Source organism: Orbicella faveolata, unplaced genomic scaffold (genome assembly GCF_042242905.1).
Source record: "Orbicella faveolata isolate gen_17 unplaced genomic scaffold, um_ofav_v1 contig_46, whole genome shotgun sequence".
Taxonomy (NCBI): Eukaryota; Metazoa; Cnidaria; class Anthozoa; order Scleractinia; family Merulinidae; genus Orbicella; species Orbicella faveolata.
In genome coordinates, this window is record NW_028301576.1 from 20,736,430 (window position 1) to 20,756,836 (window position 20,407).

General features: G+C 38.9%; 1 protein-coding gene, 1 long non-coding RNA gene and 1 pseudogene across 2 annotated transcripts; 1 reads left to right on the plus strand and 2 right to left on the minus strand.

Moving 5' to 3' along the window:
• Window positions 1-5,473: 5,473 nt before the first annotated feature.
• On the minus strand, window positions 5,474-7,243 carry LOC149098812 (uncharacterized; annotated as a pseudogene).
• Window positions 7,244-9,106: 1,863 nt separating this feature from the next.
• LOC149098813 (uncharacterized) lies at window positions 9,107-10,229 on the minus strand. Its single transcript, XR_016203503.1, has 2 exons — window positions 9,912-10,229; window positions 9,107-9,264 (listed from the first exon to the last, which is right to left on the minus strand). It is a non-coding gene; the product is annotated as an uncharacterized LOC149098813 (long non-coding RNA).
• A 1,774-nt stretch (window positions 10,230-12,003) lies between these two features.
• On the plus strand, window positions 12,004-12,954 carry LOC149098814 (uncharacterized). The gene has a single exon (XM_089277046.1). It carries the CDS (start codon window positions 12,004-12,006, stop codon window positions 12,952-12,954), a length of 951 nt encoding a protein of 316 aa, XP_089133172.1.
• Window positions 12,955-20,407: the final 7,453 nt, after the last annotated feature.

Genomic DNA, 20,407 nt, shown 5'->3' on the forward strand with positions numbered 1-20,407 from the left:
GATGTGTCAATTAAAACGTATCTTTGATATGCTGGCTAATTTTCTGACAAATGTACCTATGCCTCATAATCTTTGAGTGCGTTTGGTTGTGCAGTGCAGACAAAATACACGTACATAATATAACTTACTTATAGCTTACAATTCTTGGTATAATTTAATCAGAGCAAAATTAATTAATGGAACCCAATAACAGCTCCTGTAGTCCACAATCTCAGTCGAGAAAAAGAACAAATCACAGTGGAATTGAATAATAAAATTGTTATCAGAAGCCTATGCAAGTATTCATGATCAGCAACAAAATATCATATTTATTGTTCATGCCAGAGTGATTTTGCTTATACTTATACTTTGAGAGATGGTGCAAACCCTTTCAGCAAGAGGAGACTCCATACAGAAATGAAGATAGCTAACTATCTTTGGGGATCAAGTTAGAAAACAAAACTTTTTAACTTTTTACATGTCTATACTACATTGTACCTTGGTATTTTTGTGAGATTTCATTTGGTAGAAATTTGGGGACTGAGTATATTGTAACCACTGCATTTCAGTCATACCCCACAACACAAAAAAATGTGTAAACTTCTTTTGTGCAGAAGTCCCAATTGTTAACTAAGAAAGAATATAATGATTACATGTAATAACAATGTCTTGTCTTTCTCAATAAGAAAGAACAGGAAATGCCACCAAAAAGCACAGAAGACAGTTCTGTTATGTGATCAACATTTTTGGTGGCTCCCCTGAAATGCTTGAAATTATGGCTCTATTTTCATCATCACACCATCTTACACCTCGATATGCTGATGTAATCCTAGTTCAGGCTGAAACTATAAAATCGCTCGCAGTTTTCTTCGCATACATGTACATGTTGGATTATTTTCATCAGTAACAACATTCCAAAAAATAACTGCCGAGCTCCGCTTTTAGGCTTGGCTAAATCTATATGTTAGGTATATAGTCCAAAGGGAGGAGAGGGAGGGGAGTTGATACACCAACTCACTTGTGAGAAAGGCGAGAACAGTTATTTTCAGCTCAAGCATAAATTCATTATTGCATTTTTAGAGTTATGGATGGATGTCTTTCTTTTAAATGTGTTTGTTTCATGCCAGAATGTACTTTCCTCTTGAACTTCAGGACTTGAACAACATTTTGATTAGCAGTGTTACAAAACTCTACTCATATCACTTGCTCATATTCACTGTGTGGTTTAGGCATGAATTGAAAAGTGGATGTTTTGCATCCATGCTTCTTCATAGAAGCTAAAGCAGGTTTTCCTTTAATTTCATTAGTGAAAATCCATTAAATCCATCTGACTTTAAACTTGGTTCTCAACAATGTTGTTATAAATTTTGAAGCATTCAATAATATTTTCTTGTCAAGTGCTGGTTTAGTTTTCTTCTGCTCTGGAAACCATTACTGGGATGGAAAACAGGTCCATCACAAATAACCTGTAAAATACTTATCACATCTCTCTCAAAGTCTGTTTCATTTTTTTTCTTTTCGGCTAAGCATATTGCCAGTTTTTTTTTTTTCTTTGCTTGCTTGTTTGCTTATTTTTCTTGTTCTTTTTTTATTGACTAATTAAGTGCTTTTTTCTCCTTAGCCTCCTATATGTCAAAATTAATATCCTTTACTCAACCCGATTAGCTTTTTAGTGATTACTGAGTACATTAACCTAATTTGGTATCAAAAAATAATATTATTTTTCCACAGCCTTGATGATATCTTAAGCATCCTCTGCAGAAAAGTTAAACAACAGGAATGAATCAATGTAAGAGTTAACAGACAAGATCTTTTGTGGGATGGCATCAGGCAGCTAACACGTAAAAAAAGTGTGGAGGGTGTGTTGAAAGTACAATTCTTTGGAGAGTCTGGGATAGACACTGGAGGGCTGCGGAAGGAGTTTTTATCTGGTAATTTAGACAGTGATATTAATTTCAGTAATCTGTTTTTGCCAAAATAATTATTAGAATGCAGGGAAATCTGCAGAATTTTTTTCACTGTGTGGGTGGCTGTAACTCAGTTATTTAATGGAGATAAATATATGTCCCTTTGTTCAACTTTAATTGAGCTGGACAAAACAATTTATTTTCCTCCATAAATATCGAGAACATACATAGAGGATATTACACGGTGGCGAGAAGATATGAATTTTATGTTCAAGAACAATATCTCACGAGTGAGCGAAGCCAACGAGTGAGATATTGTTCTTGCCACGAGAACATAAAATTCATATCTTCGAGCCAACGTGTAATGTTCTTTTTATTATATGGAGAAACCAATTCAACAAAAGCAAAAGGCGGGAATCGTGACTTCATTGAATGATACGACACTCACAAAGGTGACATACGGAAAATATGCCACTCGGGTCCCGGATGAAGTGGAGTATGGAATCTACAAGTGGTTTAGTTCCCAGTAAAACACTCTTCTCCATATAATAAATAGAAGTAAGATGTGTCTTGTAACTAAGTCTGTTTGATTAGCATACATTTGAAGACTTTTTTCTTTAAATATTATTTTCTACAGCATTTGTTGCAGCTGTCCAGACCAACTTTTTTGAGGGCACAGAACACAGCGCTTTGTCACCTGGACCCCATGTTGAGGCTGTGGGTAATGGCTCTTTCAAAGCCATTGGACAAGTCATGGCAATGTCAGTTCTCCAGGAGGGTCCACCACCTGCCTTCTTAGCTACAGTAACTGGGTTTACAACTATCTGTGTACTCCAGAAATCACAGACATATCACTAGCAGATGATGATATTGCTAATCCAGATTCAGGACTCTAGTGAAAAGGGTAATAATATTCCCTTGTACAATGGCTTGACATAAAGCTTTACATTTGTATATCTCAGCTCGTTTTGCTACTGATTTACACAACATTCTCACTTTCTTATATGGATTACTTGTGTGCTGTATATTCATCGAAAATGTCTTGTATATCATCATCATCATCATCATCATCCTCATTTTATTTCTGTGATTTAAATTTAGCAGATTAGAGTAATACAAAACCCTTATATATGTAGCATGATGATTAACCAACACAAACTCAGCACGACTTTCCAAAGTTCATGCAAAGGTTGTTGGCAAAAACAAAGCAAAAATTGATGGCAGTACTTTAAAATTCTCCCAAAACTCTCTCTACAGGATGTTTGTTTACATCAGAAAAAAGGCCATTTTATTCTTTATTTTAAAATGCTAACAAACTGCAGAGAGAGATCATAGAAGTAAGTTATTTATACATGTAATAAGTCTTAGGTATTAAACCACCTCTGACAATGATATGTCACCAGGTTAAAGAAGTGAACTGCGATGAAGAACTACAAGTCATTTTCCAAGATCATGCAAATATGGATGTTTTAATGAATACTGGCTTTACATCCAAAATTTCTTTGGAGAAAAAGGACACTATTGTAAGGTACAAGCATTTACAGTATCCCAAGATGTATAATTTAACTGTTGCCTTTTTGCATGTAATTACATCATTTGAAATGCTACATCCATGTCCTTTGTCAGTTATTATGGACTACTTTGGCTAAAGGCAGCGATTCTCTGTAACTCCATTGAAATGCTGCAGCTTTTTCGTGGATTAAACAATTACTAATAAATAGAACATTTTCTCTGTGTATTTAAAAGATCAAGGAAAGACATGTAGTTAGTTGGGAGAATGTCAAACAGAAATGGAAACAGCTGACAGTGGTTCAGTTTTGCACTGTTCTCCCTAACCTCTACCTTTGTTTCTATAACTTCAGGAAAACACCCTGAAATCTGAAATGTGAAATAGATGTAAGTACTACTTATCTAACAGTTTTTAAAGAAACTACCTAGGGATCAGAAACTTTTCCGCATTTGTTCACTTCGAATTTAACAGTGATATTGCATGTCATGGTTGACTTTGCATATGTAACAGAGAGAATTTGTTTTTAGGGTTATAACACTTCAGAACACCATTATGCGAGTGAAAGCTGAGCTTGATGAGAGAGGGGCTGAAGCTTCACGGTTTTCTGAGATACATGGAAGAATATCCATCACTGATGCAAAAACTCTTTGTACCAGGAGAGGATTACAATGTAAGAGTTTCCTGGATGACACCTGCCTTGTTTTTTGTTATCTTTGTAAAGTTTTCCTTCCTCCCTTTTAATCACTTGTGCTGTTTGTGTCCCTCACTAAGTTTGGAAGATTTTGCCATTCAAAGGGATGAGCATTTGAGTTTATTGATGTACCTAGACAGCTGTGTTCCACACAATCAGCCATGTATCCCCTGTCTTGTTATTGTTGTTCACATTCATCCTTTGGCATATAATTTTTGTATTAAAGTTTTTACTATATAACTGAACAGTTTAATTGATTTCCCAAATGAATTCCCAAAGTTAATGGTCTGATTAAATTTTTTGGTTTGAATGCAGGTCACATCTACATACTTGATGAACGCATTAAATGCTAAATACTCGCAATCAGGGTCCACAAACAAAGTACAAGAAACAGCTATAATGGCTCATTTCAATCAATATGTTGAAGAAACAGAAGACAGTCATGAGTACCTTATTATCTCAAATCGGCCAGTTAATACAAAAATTGCAATTGTCAAAATGAGTGTATATTCCTTAAAAGTGATTTTAATCTGAACAGCAATTCTTCCAAGAGTGGTGCTAGACAAATCTTCCAAATCTTTAGGACGCCAAAGTGAGTCAGGGTTTCCTATAAAAGTTCACTTTTGGAGAAAGTGATAAATGTTATTGATTTGTTTGTTTTTTTGTTTTAAGAAAATACCATATATGGGGACATGCTGCAGGACATGGCCATCATTCTCCAAGAGCTAACAGCTAATACTCCCCCCAAAAAGGCCAGGGATCTCTTGGGTACCATTTGCAGATTGTTACCACTGAGGGTTCTGCTAGAGCTGTCCCGGTACCTTTTAGGGGCCTTTACGTTTATGGATGTAAAAAATGAAAGTAACTGTAAACGTTTTTTGTTTTGCAAATAGCTTTTGTTTCTGAATTATTCGCTTTTAAACACTAATGCCAGTGCTTTTTTTTTAATTTGTGCCTCTTAGGAGGCAACACCCACTAAATGAGAGTCTGGTACCTTTGAGGTGAAATGAAGTTGCTGTTGTTGTTCTTGTTGTTTTAGGGGTGTTTTTAAAATTTTCAACAACCACACCTGCAATATTTATAGGGGGGTAACTTCCCTCTCCCGGAGTTAATATATCTCATTTTGTGTTTCACTCATAATCTAGAGAGTGAAAAGAGACCTATCGTAAACCAGTACTGATAGATTTGTTGCTAATTGTTAGTATAAACTAGTACTGATAGCTTTTTATATTTTGTCTTATTGTATAGGGGACAATGAGTCTACCGACGGCCCTGAAGATATTTTCCAGTTCCTTACTGGGAAAACCACGAGGCCAATTTTACCCTCAGGGAAGAACAGTTTTGGCATAACAGTAAAATTCATTCATTGCAGCACTGACCACCAAATTTGTTTCCCAACAGTTTCTACTTGTGCCCTTTGGGTACAGTTACCGGTGGCTCACATGACCACATACAGTGATTTTAAATTTAACATGGACACTGCAATAACACACGAAAAGACCTTTGGCAGAGTTAAGATGACCTTTCATTGTCTCCAAGTGTTGGCCAAAGCCATTTCCGACAGAATGTTCGAGTGTTAATTAGTAATATGGTTTCAATAAATTTGTTAAAATTCTGTAACTTGCAAGCAGCCTGTTGTTTGGATTACATGGATTTGTCATTGAAGATGGGTTGTTCAAAATTCTCAGTATATCTCGGACATAGATGCAGAAATGAAACATAGTAAATGAACATGTAAATTTGTTTGCATTACACTAGGAAGGTGAAATGATACCCATATCCCATTGAAGAGGATGCCCCTCACCATTTTATGGTGAGAAATGATTGTGTTGTTCCAGATAATATCCATACTCCTCCCGCAGAGGTTTGTTGTTGGTTTGACCCCAGCCTTCCGGATATTCCAGTTTTGGTTCAAACTTTTTTCTTTGAAGATTTTGGATTTGGAAAGTCCCCTCCCCTATGGACTTTCCAAGGCCTTGGGGTGAGTAGGGATATTTTCTGGTACCCCACAATATGTTATTTGGCTGGTAGCAGTGCATGAACTATTATGTTCTTGCCTCCTTCCTCTCTCCACAGGAGTCCTCAGCAAAGTGTTTTCCCCGGTCACAGAACATGAGAAATTTCGGGTTCACCTTTTGCGAACTTGATTAGCTTCTCAAAAAGAATTCCTGCTTCCAGAATGCTTGTGGGGTGGGATAAGCTATTTTTTCCATGACGTTTTGAAAATACTCGCAGAAAACTAGGTTGGTTTCATCATCTTCATTATCGAATCCTTCAAACCTATTTTCAATTTCTGTGATCTTGTGTGGGGATACTGGAACCAAGCAGTCGCTGTGTCCAAAATCCTCAGGCAGGAGGTACATCATGCCGGGAACACCGGAAACAGTGGCATGCTTTGACTTCCTGATACGGTGACTGTTCCAATATTCCTTTACCTTATCCAGATCAGTCTGGAGCAGATCAGCAAAACAAAACCAAATAGCCTCTTTATGCAAGTCACTGATCAGATCGAGAATATCCGATTCACGAAGGTCTTGAAAGAAGTCCATCCACCAACTTGAACGTTGTTTCCTGTAATGTGACCATTGACATTCAATACGTTGATTCCTAGTTCTCGATACATACTTGTGAGACTTCGATCCTACATATTCATCCAATCCTTCAGCCCTCAAATAGCAGTGCATTCCAGCAACCAGACCGTTTTCAGTGCCGGGGTCAGTATAGACGCGCATCGGGTATCCGTGTGCTGCTCTGACATGCGTAATGAAATAGCTTGCTACACACTTTGGATTTTTGTTCGATCGTTGGACCTCGAGTCAAATAATTCTTCGGCTAAAGCCGTCGACACAGCCGTGAATGGAAAAGCCAAACGGCTTTAGTTTATCGTACCCGTCCATGTGCCAGCAGAAGTTGGATCCAGGTGACACATACATCCTGCGCTGATGGCAACGGCTCCTTATGTGTTCAACTCACCTAGGATCGACCTCCCTTAATAATGACTCTACTAATCGCCCAGGAACATTAATCCGGTGTCTGAGACGCAAGACATGCCACATAGTCCTGTAGCCATTAAGGCTATCAGGACCAGTACATATTTCTTGTAAAATGAGATCCCTGACGCGTTCCTTGAGCTCCTCGTCTACTTTTTCACGTCTCTTAAGGCTAGTTTTCACTAGAACATAAGCACAAGCACAAGCATAAGCATAAGCACAAGTGAAAACAGCCACGACATAAACATAAGCATAAGCAGAAACATAAGAAGAACGAACCCACTCATTTGTCTTGTGCAGTTTTCACTAGTAACGCGCTCGACATAAGCATAAGCATAAGCACAAGAAAAACGGAACTGTTCGTTTTTCTTGTGCTTGTCCTTATGCTTATGTCGAGCGCGTTACTAGTGAAAACTGCACAAGACAAATGAGTGGGTTCGTTCTTCTTATGTTTCTGCTTATGCTTATGTTTATGTCGTGGCTGTTTTCACTTGTGCTTATGCTTATGCTTGTGCTTGTGCTTATGCTCTAGTGAAAACCAACCTTTAAGTCCGTAGTCTTTCAGCCTTCGCTTAAGAGTTCGCTGATTCATTGTAATATTATGTTGCTTCTCCAACATCAGAGTAATATGCTTATACGTAAGACCTCTGTAAAAGTAATACGTAATAACATCTCTTTCTGACCCACGAGGTAAATCGCCGTGTTGAGTTGTTTCAGCCGATTCGTCTTAGCTGGAGCTGCTCGAGTTTCCACTGGACGCCATATTTATTAAACTCTGTCTTCGAAAAAGGGCGCGAATCTTAGAGCTTACTACTAGTTCTCAGGCCTTGTCGTTGAAATGCGTGCGCATAGTTTATTTGCCTTTCATTTGTGGCGTGCGGTTAACTTTTGTTTGCAGTGTTGATTTTGCTTTCATTTGCAGTGTGCGTTCAGTTTTTTGCTGTGAGATTTTTTTTTTTACTTTATTTGGAGATTGATTTTGCTTTCATTTGCAGTCTGCAATCCACTTAGCAGTGTGCGTTTTGCTTTCATTTGCAGTGTGCGTTTAATTTTTTGGCGGTGTACATGCGTTAATTATAGGAGTGCATTCGATCTTTCATTGGCAGTGCTGATTTGACTTCATTCGTAGTATCTTTGATTTAGTTTGCAGTGATATTTTTTGTTATTTTGTGTTTTTCTGGTTTGTAAAGTTGTCCCTAATGGGCCACCGTACATTTAAGCTTATTTTACCAAACAACGAAACTGACAGAGATCATTTTTACAGGGCCTGAACAATCGATGAAACCGATGATCGGAAAATCAATCGATCAATCGATGACAATCGATGCCTTGTTAGTTAATTGTCATCGATTGGTATCGGCCAATCGATGACCAATCGATAATCACACAAAAGTGGTCGCAACTCATCGATTGTCATCGATTGGCGTTAAAAAATTCTCGGTATGCCACGTTCCAGCATGTACGTATACGCACTCGCAGTACGCACGAATGTTTGAGATGATTCGAATTTGTTCAAATTTGTTCGAATTTGTTGAATTTGTTTGTATGCAGTTGAATGGTTTCAAAAATCAAGAACAGAAACACACTTTGACAGACTTTGAACAATTTGAAACAGTGTTTTGAAGAAACACAAGTCAACAACACACCTTTTCGCTTAGCTGTTCCTTTCGCTGTCCTTTATACTGTTGATATCTGATTGATATGAATTTTCGGGAATTTTATATTTTCACTATTTCCTATTTTTCCAACAGGTCCTGTCCACACGCCTTGCAAGATGAAATTTATTATCTGATTTATCCGTGTAAATTTCTGAGAATAATTAAGTGTAGTGTTTAGTGTTGAAGATATCCAGACGTAGGAAAGAACTGCAAAATAACTCTCGAGAGACTGCGAGAATGTTGACTCTTCTCCAGCCGTCTCTTAGTCTGGCGATGGAGAGATGACTAGGGACGAGTCAGCTCGTCAGCTCTGAATGGTGGGTGATGTAATTATACTGAATTGTAATAAAATAAACCAGAATAAACGTGAATAGGCTTCGGAAATCATTTTATTAACAAAGGTCTGCAAAGGTACATAAAGTAAGCAATGAATAAAGTCCGATAAAGTTTATTTCTTCAGGCTTAATTCTCCTGGTTTGTATGCGTCATTCTTCGCCATTCGGCGATGGTTCTGAAACCAATTTTCTACCTATAGAATAAATTTAAATGTTTTAGTATATCATTCATGGGTTAATTTACGTTTTTTTCAGTCTACATTTTCACACTTCATTGCACAATGCGTTACGCGTTATACAATCTGAATATGAAAACAAAAGACGAGCCGCAGGAATTTTTCCCGCGGTTACTCGGGTCATTTGGCAGCTCGGTTAAGGTGTGAATCTGAACAACTGATCTGAATCATCGGGTGACGTGAGCTTTGGTCACAATGGCGTGCAGTTTGAGCTGATTGTTTCGATTTTCAGCGATTTTCAACCATGATATTACTTCCCGTTCTGGTCACTTTTCTTTTGAGGATTATAACTACATATAGCGCACCTCATCAGACCAACAATGCTATTCAAGAGCAACTTAAGGCTTTAGGATACTCGATTTCATCCCCAGATAATTTTGAAAACAGCTTAAGGTGCGATGCATGCCAAGTAACGTTGAAATTTCAAAAATCTTTCCAAGCCGTTTGGTTGCTAAAACAGCATACGGGGGAAAAGGCCCATCAAGTGAAAGCGGGATGGATACTAGACGACGAAAACAACATACAACGGTCAAAGCCGAAAGGTAAGCTTAAATAAAGTGATCATGTACAGTTATGCAGAACTCCTGAGAACTCGGAATAATTACCTGGGTCTTTGTTATATCCATAGATTCGGCCAACCGCTCAATCATACTGTTCGTTGGCAGCCCGTTTGAAGCTTGATAAACTGTGTCCAAACTAGCCAATTCGACCTTGTCAAAAATCTTTCGCTTCTTCTTTGGCGGCGCAGTTTCCTGGCTTTCTGCTGTTTCCACTGTCGCCGCTGTCTGTTTCAGAACAAAGGGAGAGATTCCAGATATTCAGATGCCTGTTTCTGCTGTGTTTGTAACTCAACGCAATGAAAATCAGTAAAGTGCTCACCTTTGCTCGCTTTCAGCTGATCCAGCAGCTTTGCCTTTTCTTCTGGGTTTGACAAAAATGTTTTCATCGATTCCCACGGCTCTCTCCCTGCACCAGTTGGGAATGATTGCGGCGGATTGTTTAGAAGCGATGACACGGTCCCCTGTGAGCGTTTCACAATTTCCTTGGCGAAAAATGCCACCGAAACCGTACGATTTTGGCGAAGCCAACTTCTTATCTCATTGGCAACTGTCGATGGGCTTTCTCCTGTTTCTTGCGGGGATTCTTCGACTTCCTCACTTGCATCTAGACACAAAGATTCAGAAGATTTCTCAATCAGAATTCGGACTGCCTCACAACAGACTATTATGGGCGAAATTTCTGTTTTCCTTCCAAAGAGTAACTGGACTTACCTTCACAAACCTTGCCCCCACATTCTTCGAGGAACTGTAAAGGTTGTCCTCTTCATGTTCTGGTATTTCCACAGTGATCTACAAAGGCGTAATTCAACACCTTGAGTCGGCTTGTAAAATTTCTGAAATTTGCAGGATGTCCGACACTAAGACTTACCTTCCGCTGAGTAGTGCTGGTAGAGTTATCTCCGAGGGTAGCTTCATCGATATTAGACATACTGCAGATTTCATATAAGCTGAAAATACAAAAGTTTAAAACGTTGACGACGCCTGAACGACAGTGGAACGAACACCGAAATGAACTGAATGACACACGTGCTGGTGGAATGCAGTGAATCAATGAAACAGGAAACTCCCGCGGACTTTTCGCGGGAAAAGTAATCGATGCCACTTTGATCTGGTAGATCTGGATATGTGATAATTTTATGTAATTTTAAGCCGCAGTGAACAAGTCAGACAAGTACGTGTTAATTTCTCAAATTCTTATTTTCAACAGGATGCAAACAGATGACAGACTTTTTCTCTAAGACAAGTAAGGGAGCCTCCAGAGCCTCTTTACAGTCTCCCACCCCTAAAACAGCCTCAAGACCAAACCAAGCGAGCAGGTTATTGTCGTCAGTGCTGGAAAGGGACAGTATTGAACAAGTACGTAGCAGTAATGACTACCTGTTTGTTGTTCATTTGTTTTCATTAATTCCTTGATACCAAAGTATACCATTTTTTTCTTTCAAAAGACAGACAAATAAGAGTTACGGGAAATGGACACATGTCGCGCGCTTGGGACAATTAAATTACAGTTGAACTCCAGTAATAATACCACCAACAGGTTTTTTTCGCGTGCAACCATAAACCGTACCTCGATGGCTAAAAATATCAGCGTTACGTCCAGAACACCTTAACTGCCTTAAGCAGCCTTAAGCAGCCTTAAGTGATACCAAAATGCATAATTTACACCCCTAAACGAGACGACGAGCATACCCGTCACTTTCATGTGGGAGTTCCCCCTCCCGGTTGTATAACATTTTTCTGGGCGCCTGGCCATAATCATGCAGTTTCTTGTACCTTTATTTTCCAGGTAATTTTCATTAAATGTAACAATTTTAATTTTAGATCGAGTCAAAGACGAAAATGCAAGTTGAAATAGAACTTGGGACAAGACTTGGGAGGTCGATTGCAAAGTCCACAACCTCAACCGTTACGGTGCCAAAACCTAATAAGAAAAACCTTGGACATTTCCATAGAGAAAATAGTGAGGGAAAATGTTAAAGAAGCGGAGCGGAAAGATTCAGCCACGGCAAGGAGTGCACATCATGCAATTCTCTCGTCAACTCTATCATCTGTCAGTACTGGGGCAAAGTTTGTTCCTGAAATTCTAGGTTTGGTAAAAAAAGATGTGGAAGAATTAGAAAAAAATACTTTACGCCCAATGAAAATCGTCCTTGAAATGTCACAAATATCATCAGATGAGGCAACGGGAACAAAAGCAGTGCAATTTCTTTTGCAGGAAATAGTTGAGTATTCTGCACTTATTGAAATGTATCGCGCAAAACTTCGAGACGTGCAATCTCAGCTAAAAGGCAAAAAAATTGTGATAGAAGAACTCAAGGCACTAACGGAACAAAACAGTGTTAATCGGGCTGTTCCTGAGATAGCTATTAAAGTTGCGGCTGTCATAGAAAATCCAGATCAAGACTGTTTAGTATTGGCTTCCTTACTCAAGAACTTGATTGAAAATCGAGGCACGCCCGTTAAGCGTTGGAATGACGACACTAAATCCCTTTTTGCCACAATTCTTGATTATGGGGGCCCAGCCCTGGCCAGAATTGTAAAAGAAAAAATTGGTGGGCCCAGTCTCCAAACGATGCACCGAACTGCAAGGTGCAATTATGCTATACCAGTGAAATTAGAGGAGCGTACCATAAAACTTGCTGCGTCGTTTTACAAGAATATTAGATATGGTGGCGTTTTCCAGCTGGCAGTGGATGCAACTGCGGTCATTCCTTCCCTGCGAGTTAAAGGGAATAGATTGATAGGGTTGGCAACGGAAAATGAGTGTGTCGTTGCCACAGCTCAAGATATCACGAATGTCGTGAACAATAAAGAATACGAAAAGGCTAAGCAAGCTAATGCATTTTTGCTGGCACCGCTGCAGGAGCACGTTCCGTCATTTGTTTTAGCTATTAGCCCAGTTTATAATGGTCAAGACCACGCCCTAGTTAGGCACTGGTTTAACCAAGTCACTTTGTGGGGCTCGCGTAACGATATAACAGTAGCTGGACTTGGAGCTGATGGGGATTCTAAAGTCAGGAAGTATTATGTTGATCGGTTCAGAAAAAAACGAAGAGGACAGAAACGATGTGATCAGTTTAAATTATGACTCCCTCATTGTAGTCGAAGACTTTCAAAACATGGAATTTGATGTTCCAGTACCAACTATCATGTTTCCAGATGGGCGACATCTTGTAAAGCAATGGCGCAACCAACTACTCAACGTCAAACGCATTCTTATTATTGGGGAAGGTGCCGCTCAAATAGAACATATTATGAAGGTGTTTGAAATCGACAGAATTCGATCGGGTTTATGGAGGAGCCATGTCTTCGTGAAAGACAGACAAAACGTCAATGCTGCGATACGAATTCTACAAAAAGAAGTCAGAGTATGCATAAAAAAGTGGAGTGACCAGGAAACTCTTGCAACTAGAGCATACTTGAAAATGGGGCACTATCTGCTACAGGCGTACATCGAAAGATAATTAACGGTGCAACAACGTGCAAAGCTTGCCTGGGCAACTTTGACATTCCTAAGGTATTGGAAAGCGTGGACAAAAATTTCAGGATACGATCTTAATAATCACTTCATTTCCCAGCAAACTTGTGATGATACGATCCTAGCAGGACATGGCCTTATTCTGTCAATGAAGATGTTTTCGTTACACTTTCCGAACCACGTCTTTCATCCATGGACATTTGGTTCACAATAATGCGAGGAATTATTTGGAAAGCTGCGGTGTTTCTGTCGAGGAAAACCAAATTTGTCTATGCTGGACATGTTAGATCTCGCAGGCAGAGTGTAGAAATTAGAAGAACTGAAATTGGGAGTAAGTAAAGAGGCTCAAGACATGCGGTTACCGAACTGGCCAGAGAACATTGATGATGAATTAAAGGCGGGTATGATAATGGCAGAAAGAGAAGTTCTGAAAACTTTCAAGCTGCTTGGTATGTTGCCAGCTTTAGTGAAAGGGAACATCCTTAAATTAGAGGGCGATGACATTATTAATATTAATACTCCCGAGTTAGGAACGTTTGTTGTGTGGGACGCACCTGATGAGAACGAGGGGATTTCTAGCGAAGAACTGTTTGATTTAGATAACGAGGTACTTTTAACAGCTATCGAAGATCACACTAATAACTACTGCAGTGCCTTGGTTGACTTGGCAGCGACGGCCTCTTTGGAGACTGATCAGGAGGAGGCAGACGAGGACGATGAAGAAGATAGTCCCACACATTGTTCGTTCTACAAAGATAAGAAGTGCAAGTACTTAGAAAAATCATTTAAACCTCCCAAAAATACTCGCTGGATTGGCTGCAGTTATCCTTCTTGCAATGCGTGGTACCACGAGCAGTGTCTCCATCTGCAATTCGCAACAGACAAAGAAAGGCAAGATTATACACTTATCTGTCCTAAACATAACAACATCAGAGAGCATTTTCGTAACAAACTGGCCGCTTTAGCGTCAGAAAAGCATTCGCTGGTAGACGAAAACGTTAGTCTTGAGCCCTTGCCAAAATGTCTTCGAGTAAGCAAAAAAGCCACCAGCACAAAACATCAAACCGATTACTCTATTCGTCCAAATTATGTAGAGCACGAAGGGCAATACTGTCATATGGCGGAATTTCTGTCATTACAGGAAGGAAAAGTGTACCGTCCTGCCACCTCACGCCTTGCACGTTGGATGGAATCTGCGAGAAACGATTTTTATGAAAAATTGAAAAGCTAATCGACCCTCAACGTGTTGAAAGCGGTACCTACCTGAACGATATCGTTGCATTGTGGCTTCCATCAGAAGGATTACAAGTTGGCCATATCGTCAGGATTGTCAGATCACCCTCCTTAAAATCGAACTTTCCGGTTTTCGAATGGAGATCAGGTTCAAAAAAATTAGAAAAGGTAACCATTTGCTTCAGGGGATTGAACTTTGAGAAAAAAACTTCTCTTGGGTGGGAAGTGGTACCTACTCACACCTTTAATTGGTGCCATGTTCGTTCCATCATAAAAGTAGTCGGAAAAGTGAATGGTTCGCAGCCGAAATGGCCGATATATGTTGACCTGACCGAAATTTTTAAGGAATTACCAAGGCTACAGGAAATGGACAAAGAGAGAAAGAAGAGAGGGGAGGCACAACAAAATGAAGAAAATGAAAAAAGGAAAAAAGGAAACCCGGAAGATCTGACTATTCGGCTGTTGCGAGAGATTTTGGACGAAATGGGTGAGCCGTATAGTAAAAGTTGGAAAAAAGGAGTCCTGATCGAGAAAGTTAGAGCTGCCAGGGAAAAAGCCAACAACACAACATGTACAGCCCCTGTCCGAAACACAGTTACCACCGGTCACGAGAGATCTACAGGCCACAGTTCGGACTCAGATTCTGCTGACTCTTTCACTGCAAAAGTGAGAGCCAACTCTACGTCTACTTCTTCGTCGTTTCGTCGTGTCCAACGTGTTGTACGACCAACACAAATTCTCTATTATTTTGATGAAAAGAAAGAAAGGTTGATCCACCTGTTATTGCTTGTACTGTTTTTAATTGACCTGCTCAGGGCGTACATGGCAAACGCCCTTTACGTTTACGTTATTTATGCATTGATTTTAATTCAGGCAACTCTGGTTTTCGAAGAAATAATTTGTTTGTTTTCGTCGTTTCTTGCGTTATTGATGATGCTGTTGACTTGTTCAATGTTTGCGCAAGTAAATGTACATTCCTTTTGTGGTGACCAGTATCCAATAGACATGTTTTGTGCTGCCTATGGCTAGTGTAACTAATGAGCGAGCCTTCTAGCTGCCAGACTCTTTTGGGGAGCTTCTTTTTCAAGGCGTTTAAACTGCCATTTTCATGTTACAGTTCAAGTATACAGTTTGAAAGGCAAATCATAACTAATGTTAGTGTTTTAAGATAATTTTTACTTTTTTAAAATATGACGCCAGCATTGCATTGTATGGTATTCAATTTTAAAGCACTGAGTGACCTTTAGTCTTCTTTCATCTCAGTTTCATTACAATTCATCAATTTGATGGCCAATTGAGATTTGATATTGTTATAAAATCGTATGCCCATGTTCTCCACGATGTATCAATCACCATCGTGAAAAAAATAAAGTTTTATCGCAGTTTTCCTCATTAAAATGCGTAACGAGACCGTGTTTTTGGAAATATTGACTGAAAATATAACGCATCAAAAATGATAACCAATCGATGACAATCGATGTCAATTAACTGATCGATTGGCATTGATAATCAATAAAAATTCATAATCGATGAAATCGATAATCACAAAAAACCTGAGCATCGATTGTTCATCGATTATTGATATTAATCGATTAATTGGCATTGATTGTCATCGATTGATCGATTGATTTTCCGATCATCGGTTTCATCGATTGTTCAGGCCCTGTTTTTAAAGGCCATTTATGTATTCAAGTTCAGCCTCAGACGCGCAACTCATCAAACATTTAAAAGGAAGTGGAAAAGAAAACATACCCCACAAACCGGCTATTGAATAACTGACATCTCAAGCAGCTCAAAGCCAGGGGTGTTTTGTTCGCTTTCTTCGCCACTCTCGCTTTTAAGAAATGTCTGGTTCCATTTTGTTCTTTTCTCTCGTCGAAAAGGCCGTGAAGGACAGAAAGCTTCAACCATGTGCAGTTTGTTTTCAATTCTTCGGTAAACTGATCCAAATTTACCTTAACGAATTCTTGAGTAATGCCTTTACCGACTGCCATTTCCGTTTGTTGTCAGCTTGATGTTTAGGTTAACTGAGCACTTTAAAATTGTTTGTTTGCCCGAGGAACTATTACCTCGCCGCTATTCAAGAAAAATTTTGATATGTCGCCTTGTCAGATTGTTGAATACACATTTTCGCGCGGTTTATCGCGGTTTATCTCAAAAGTCTGAAAGTTATCAGAGAAATGGTAACCGTGTAGCATGCGACTATCCAGTTATGGAAGCTAGAGTCGCACTCAGCTATCGCCTCGTGTGACTCTTACGCTTCTTTCGTGCTTAGCAACCTCCCGCGTGCATCCATAACTCGATAGCTGCACGCTGCACGCTGCACGCTGCACGCTTACCATTTCTTAAGTGTAGGCGTAATTACGTAAACAAGATCGTCTGTTATAAAAGACAAACACTAAGAGAATTTACAAAATATGGGTACCAAAAAGCAAGAAATTTGTAATATTAGTGCACAACGATAGTTGATGAGCAATGATGGGTAATCGATGAGTAATCAATAGGTCATCAATAAGTAATCAATAATAGTAACCCATATCCTTTTAACATCTGGCCTATATATCCTGTATCCATTGACCACTATACACAACAACATTGAACATTTTTTTAACATTTTTTAACATGAAGTCAATGCGGGGAATAGCCAGGTTTGAAGTTGGCCGGAAATAAAAGACGGGGTAGAGGGGCTAGTTTTGTACCTTAGTTATTACCTTTAACAGGGGTGAGAGGGGTAACAAATAATACATCAGATCGAGGTTGACGAATGAATGAATAACGTGTTTTGTTTTATTCCCTTAAGCTTTCGGAGCCAAACTAGAATTTAAGGATATCGTTGGCCTACCAGTATTTAAAACGTTGTTCAATATATTGTACAGGCATTGCAAGCTCACTAAAGCCTCACTTTTCCGAGAGAAAAATGTGTAAAAAAAAAACAAAAAACAAAAAACAAAAAAGAGAAGTCAAGGGTGAGTTGGGATGATGTAAATGCAATTTACCATTAGATTTTAAAACACTGATTGATATACTTACAGAACGACCAAGCGCCCCAAACCGGAGAAAACATTTTCTGGTAAATTCTGAATATTATTTCCTTGTAGGTATCTGCGATAGACCAAAACAAAAGTTTGTACCAAAAAAATACTTAGCATCAATATCGAGTTTAAGAGTACAGAGTGTAAAATAGTATTGTAACGGCTAAATAATAAAGCTAACTTTTATTTAATTATTTCTTAAGGTACACATCATTACTTAAACAGTTCCAACCGTCTTGCCCTCAGGAGCAAGAGCAAGGTAAGTACCTTGTACCTTGATCTTCTCTTGGTTCAGGGCTAATTTCTGGATGGAAAATAGTTTCCATGTCTTTAGATGGGGTGGAGTGGTATTTGCTTGTTTATCGCTATGCTGGAAGGTTTTGTTTAGATCAAAATAACACTGAGAACATGACATCGATATGCGAAGTTTCACTAAAACCTGAGGCCAATTCACAATTTATGGGAAGCCAGACTTTGAAGAGAGTCCATCATAATGATTGAAAGAAAGCTTTTCCTGTCATTGAATCAAAAAATAAATAAATAAATAAATAAATGAATAAATAAATAACACACAACAACAGCGTGGTAATTCTAAAAAAAAAAATCTTGGAAAAAAACGCGCAATAAACGCCATACCTCTATTAAATAAACTCAGACCGCTCTTTTTTTTTTGCCTGTCTTCGATTTTATGATCTACCGCTCCCAAATTAGCAATCAGCAAATCAGAAACCGTGCCTACTCTCCTGACACGGTGTGATATCAAGTCACTGACCTGATATGGCTGCGTTATCATGGTCACTTGGCCGAATTTGGGAAGAGTAAATACCGAATCATGCCCTGTTTGTTAAGCTTCGTCAGCATAGCAGGCTTGTTAGGTTTCGATCGACAATCGACCAAACTGACCTGATATGCTACCAAAGCGTACCTGAAAGTACCATGAGTATTTACAAATAATAGTGACGAAAACTGGCAGACGGTTGTTGACCTTAGACGGCCTAAAACAAGCAGCTCATGCCGACAATTTTTGCTACTTCAACCCTCTTCTGTTGCATCAGAGCGAGGTGTTTTCCTTTCATTATTAGAAAACTGATTTGGCAATAACCACATTTCATATTTTCTATGACAAATAATCTCTACGTGACTTCGTAGAAGAAAAATCAAATGAGGATTTCATCGACCATCCTCCAAACGCCACCTTCCTGACCAAATGTGGAGAAAAAGAGGGGATGGGTGGGGTGGGGTGGGCATTTCCTTGTTTATCCTGATTCAACTGAATTTTTACTTAGATCAGGTTAACATTGAGGAAAATGGCATTGAAATGTGAAGCGTTGCTCTAACCGAAGAAAACGTTTTCTGTCAAATTCCAGATATTGTTTCTTGATAAGTATCTGCTATAGATAAAGAAACGAGTAAAATATATATATCTAGCAATAGTGGTGAGATTATGGATACACTTTTTAATATGATAATAAAGTTTACTTTTATTAGAATTGATCTTATACACCATACGTCTAACCAAATACAATGGACCGCCCCTGGACGGACACTCTCGTAAGCCGACAGGTCAACTTACGACCGCCTTCACAAAACCCGTGTGAACTGCCGTACAAACTCAGCGCTTACTCGTTCTTGTAAGCAACCGCGGACACTTTGAGGCCTTGTAATTTCGATTTCACATTTGTTTTTAAGCTCTCGAAAGGAATTGGGCCTAACTTTGAAAGATACTCATAAACATTCGTAAGCTATGGTCCTCCATTTTGTTGCATTGAGACTGTCAAAGTTACTGCTGGCTACAATATGATTATGAAAATGGAGAGTTATATTTCAAGTTGAACGATGTAATTGGAATTTAGCACTTAATATTTAAAATATTAATCGATATACTTACAGGTATAAAATAAATAAATAAATAAATGAATAGATAAATGAATAAGTTAATAAATAAATAAATAAATAAATAAACAAGTATTAGTCCATCTACAGGCGTTTCGTTTTTTGTCTACTAGTTACTTTTCTTCTGCGCTCGAGGGGGCCGCGAAATATGCACAAAACAATTTTGTCTTTCCCAGGACCATCTCCATGCGTTCGAGCTTTTTCAAATCCCCTGCGGTTAGCACTTTTTCTTGGGATATAGACGAAGTCACGACAAAATAGATATCTTTTAGACAGAATAGCAATTAATGTGAGGCCAGACTTTGAACTAGACAATGAATATGAGTAACCAACGAACTAATATGTTCACTTTTAAGCTTAATTTTGTCCCTAGGCAGCAGGGCGGGGTCAGCAATTTCAAGCTCGAGGACACAGTTTCTCACTTTACGGACGACCCTATGCCAGCAAATAACAATTTTTTCTTCTCTCTCCTGCGGTAAATTGGCTTACACTGTAAGTGGGTTTGTTTTTGCCACCGTGTCCTTTAATCGGCTGACGTGCCGTATAGAAACCATTCCTAAAAAATCTTCGCAACGACTAACTTACATACTAGACACAGAAGCATGCGTTAAAGAAGAGATACATATCTTACAAATTAACATTTATTGCTTTTAGTTCACCTCTAACCAACCAACGATCAAAGAGGTAAACTCGACTGAAATTGACTTAGTTTTTATAATTTAAAAATGTAGGTCGTGAGAAGCACAAGATTACGCCCAGTTACAGCGCACAACCAAAAAAACTCACAACCTCAAAACATTCCTTTGAATTTACTTATAGTGAATAGAGATAAACTTGTGTAGATTAATCGTCGATGGAAGTATGAAAAGGGAAAAGGTGGGGGATTGCCGCTATTTTACACACGA

Excerpts from the sequence above, each read along its gene's own strand:
- LOC149098814 (XM_089277046.1), top strand. The coding sequence starts at position 12,004 with ATGAAAATCGTCCTTGAAATGTCACAAATATCATCAGATGAGGCAACG.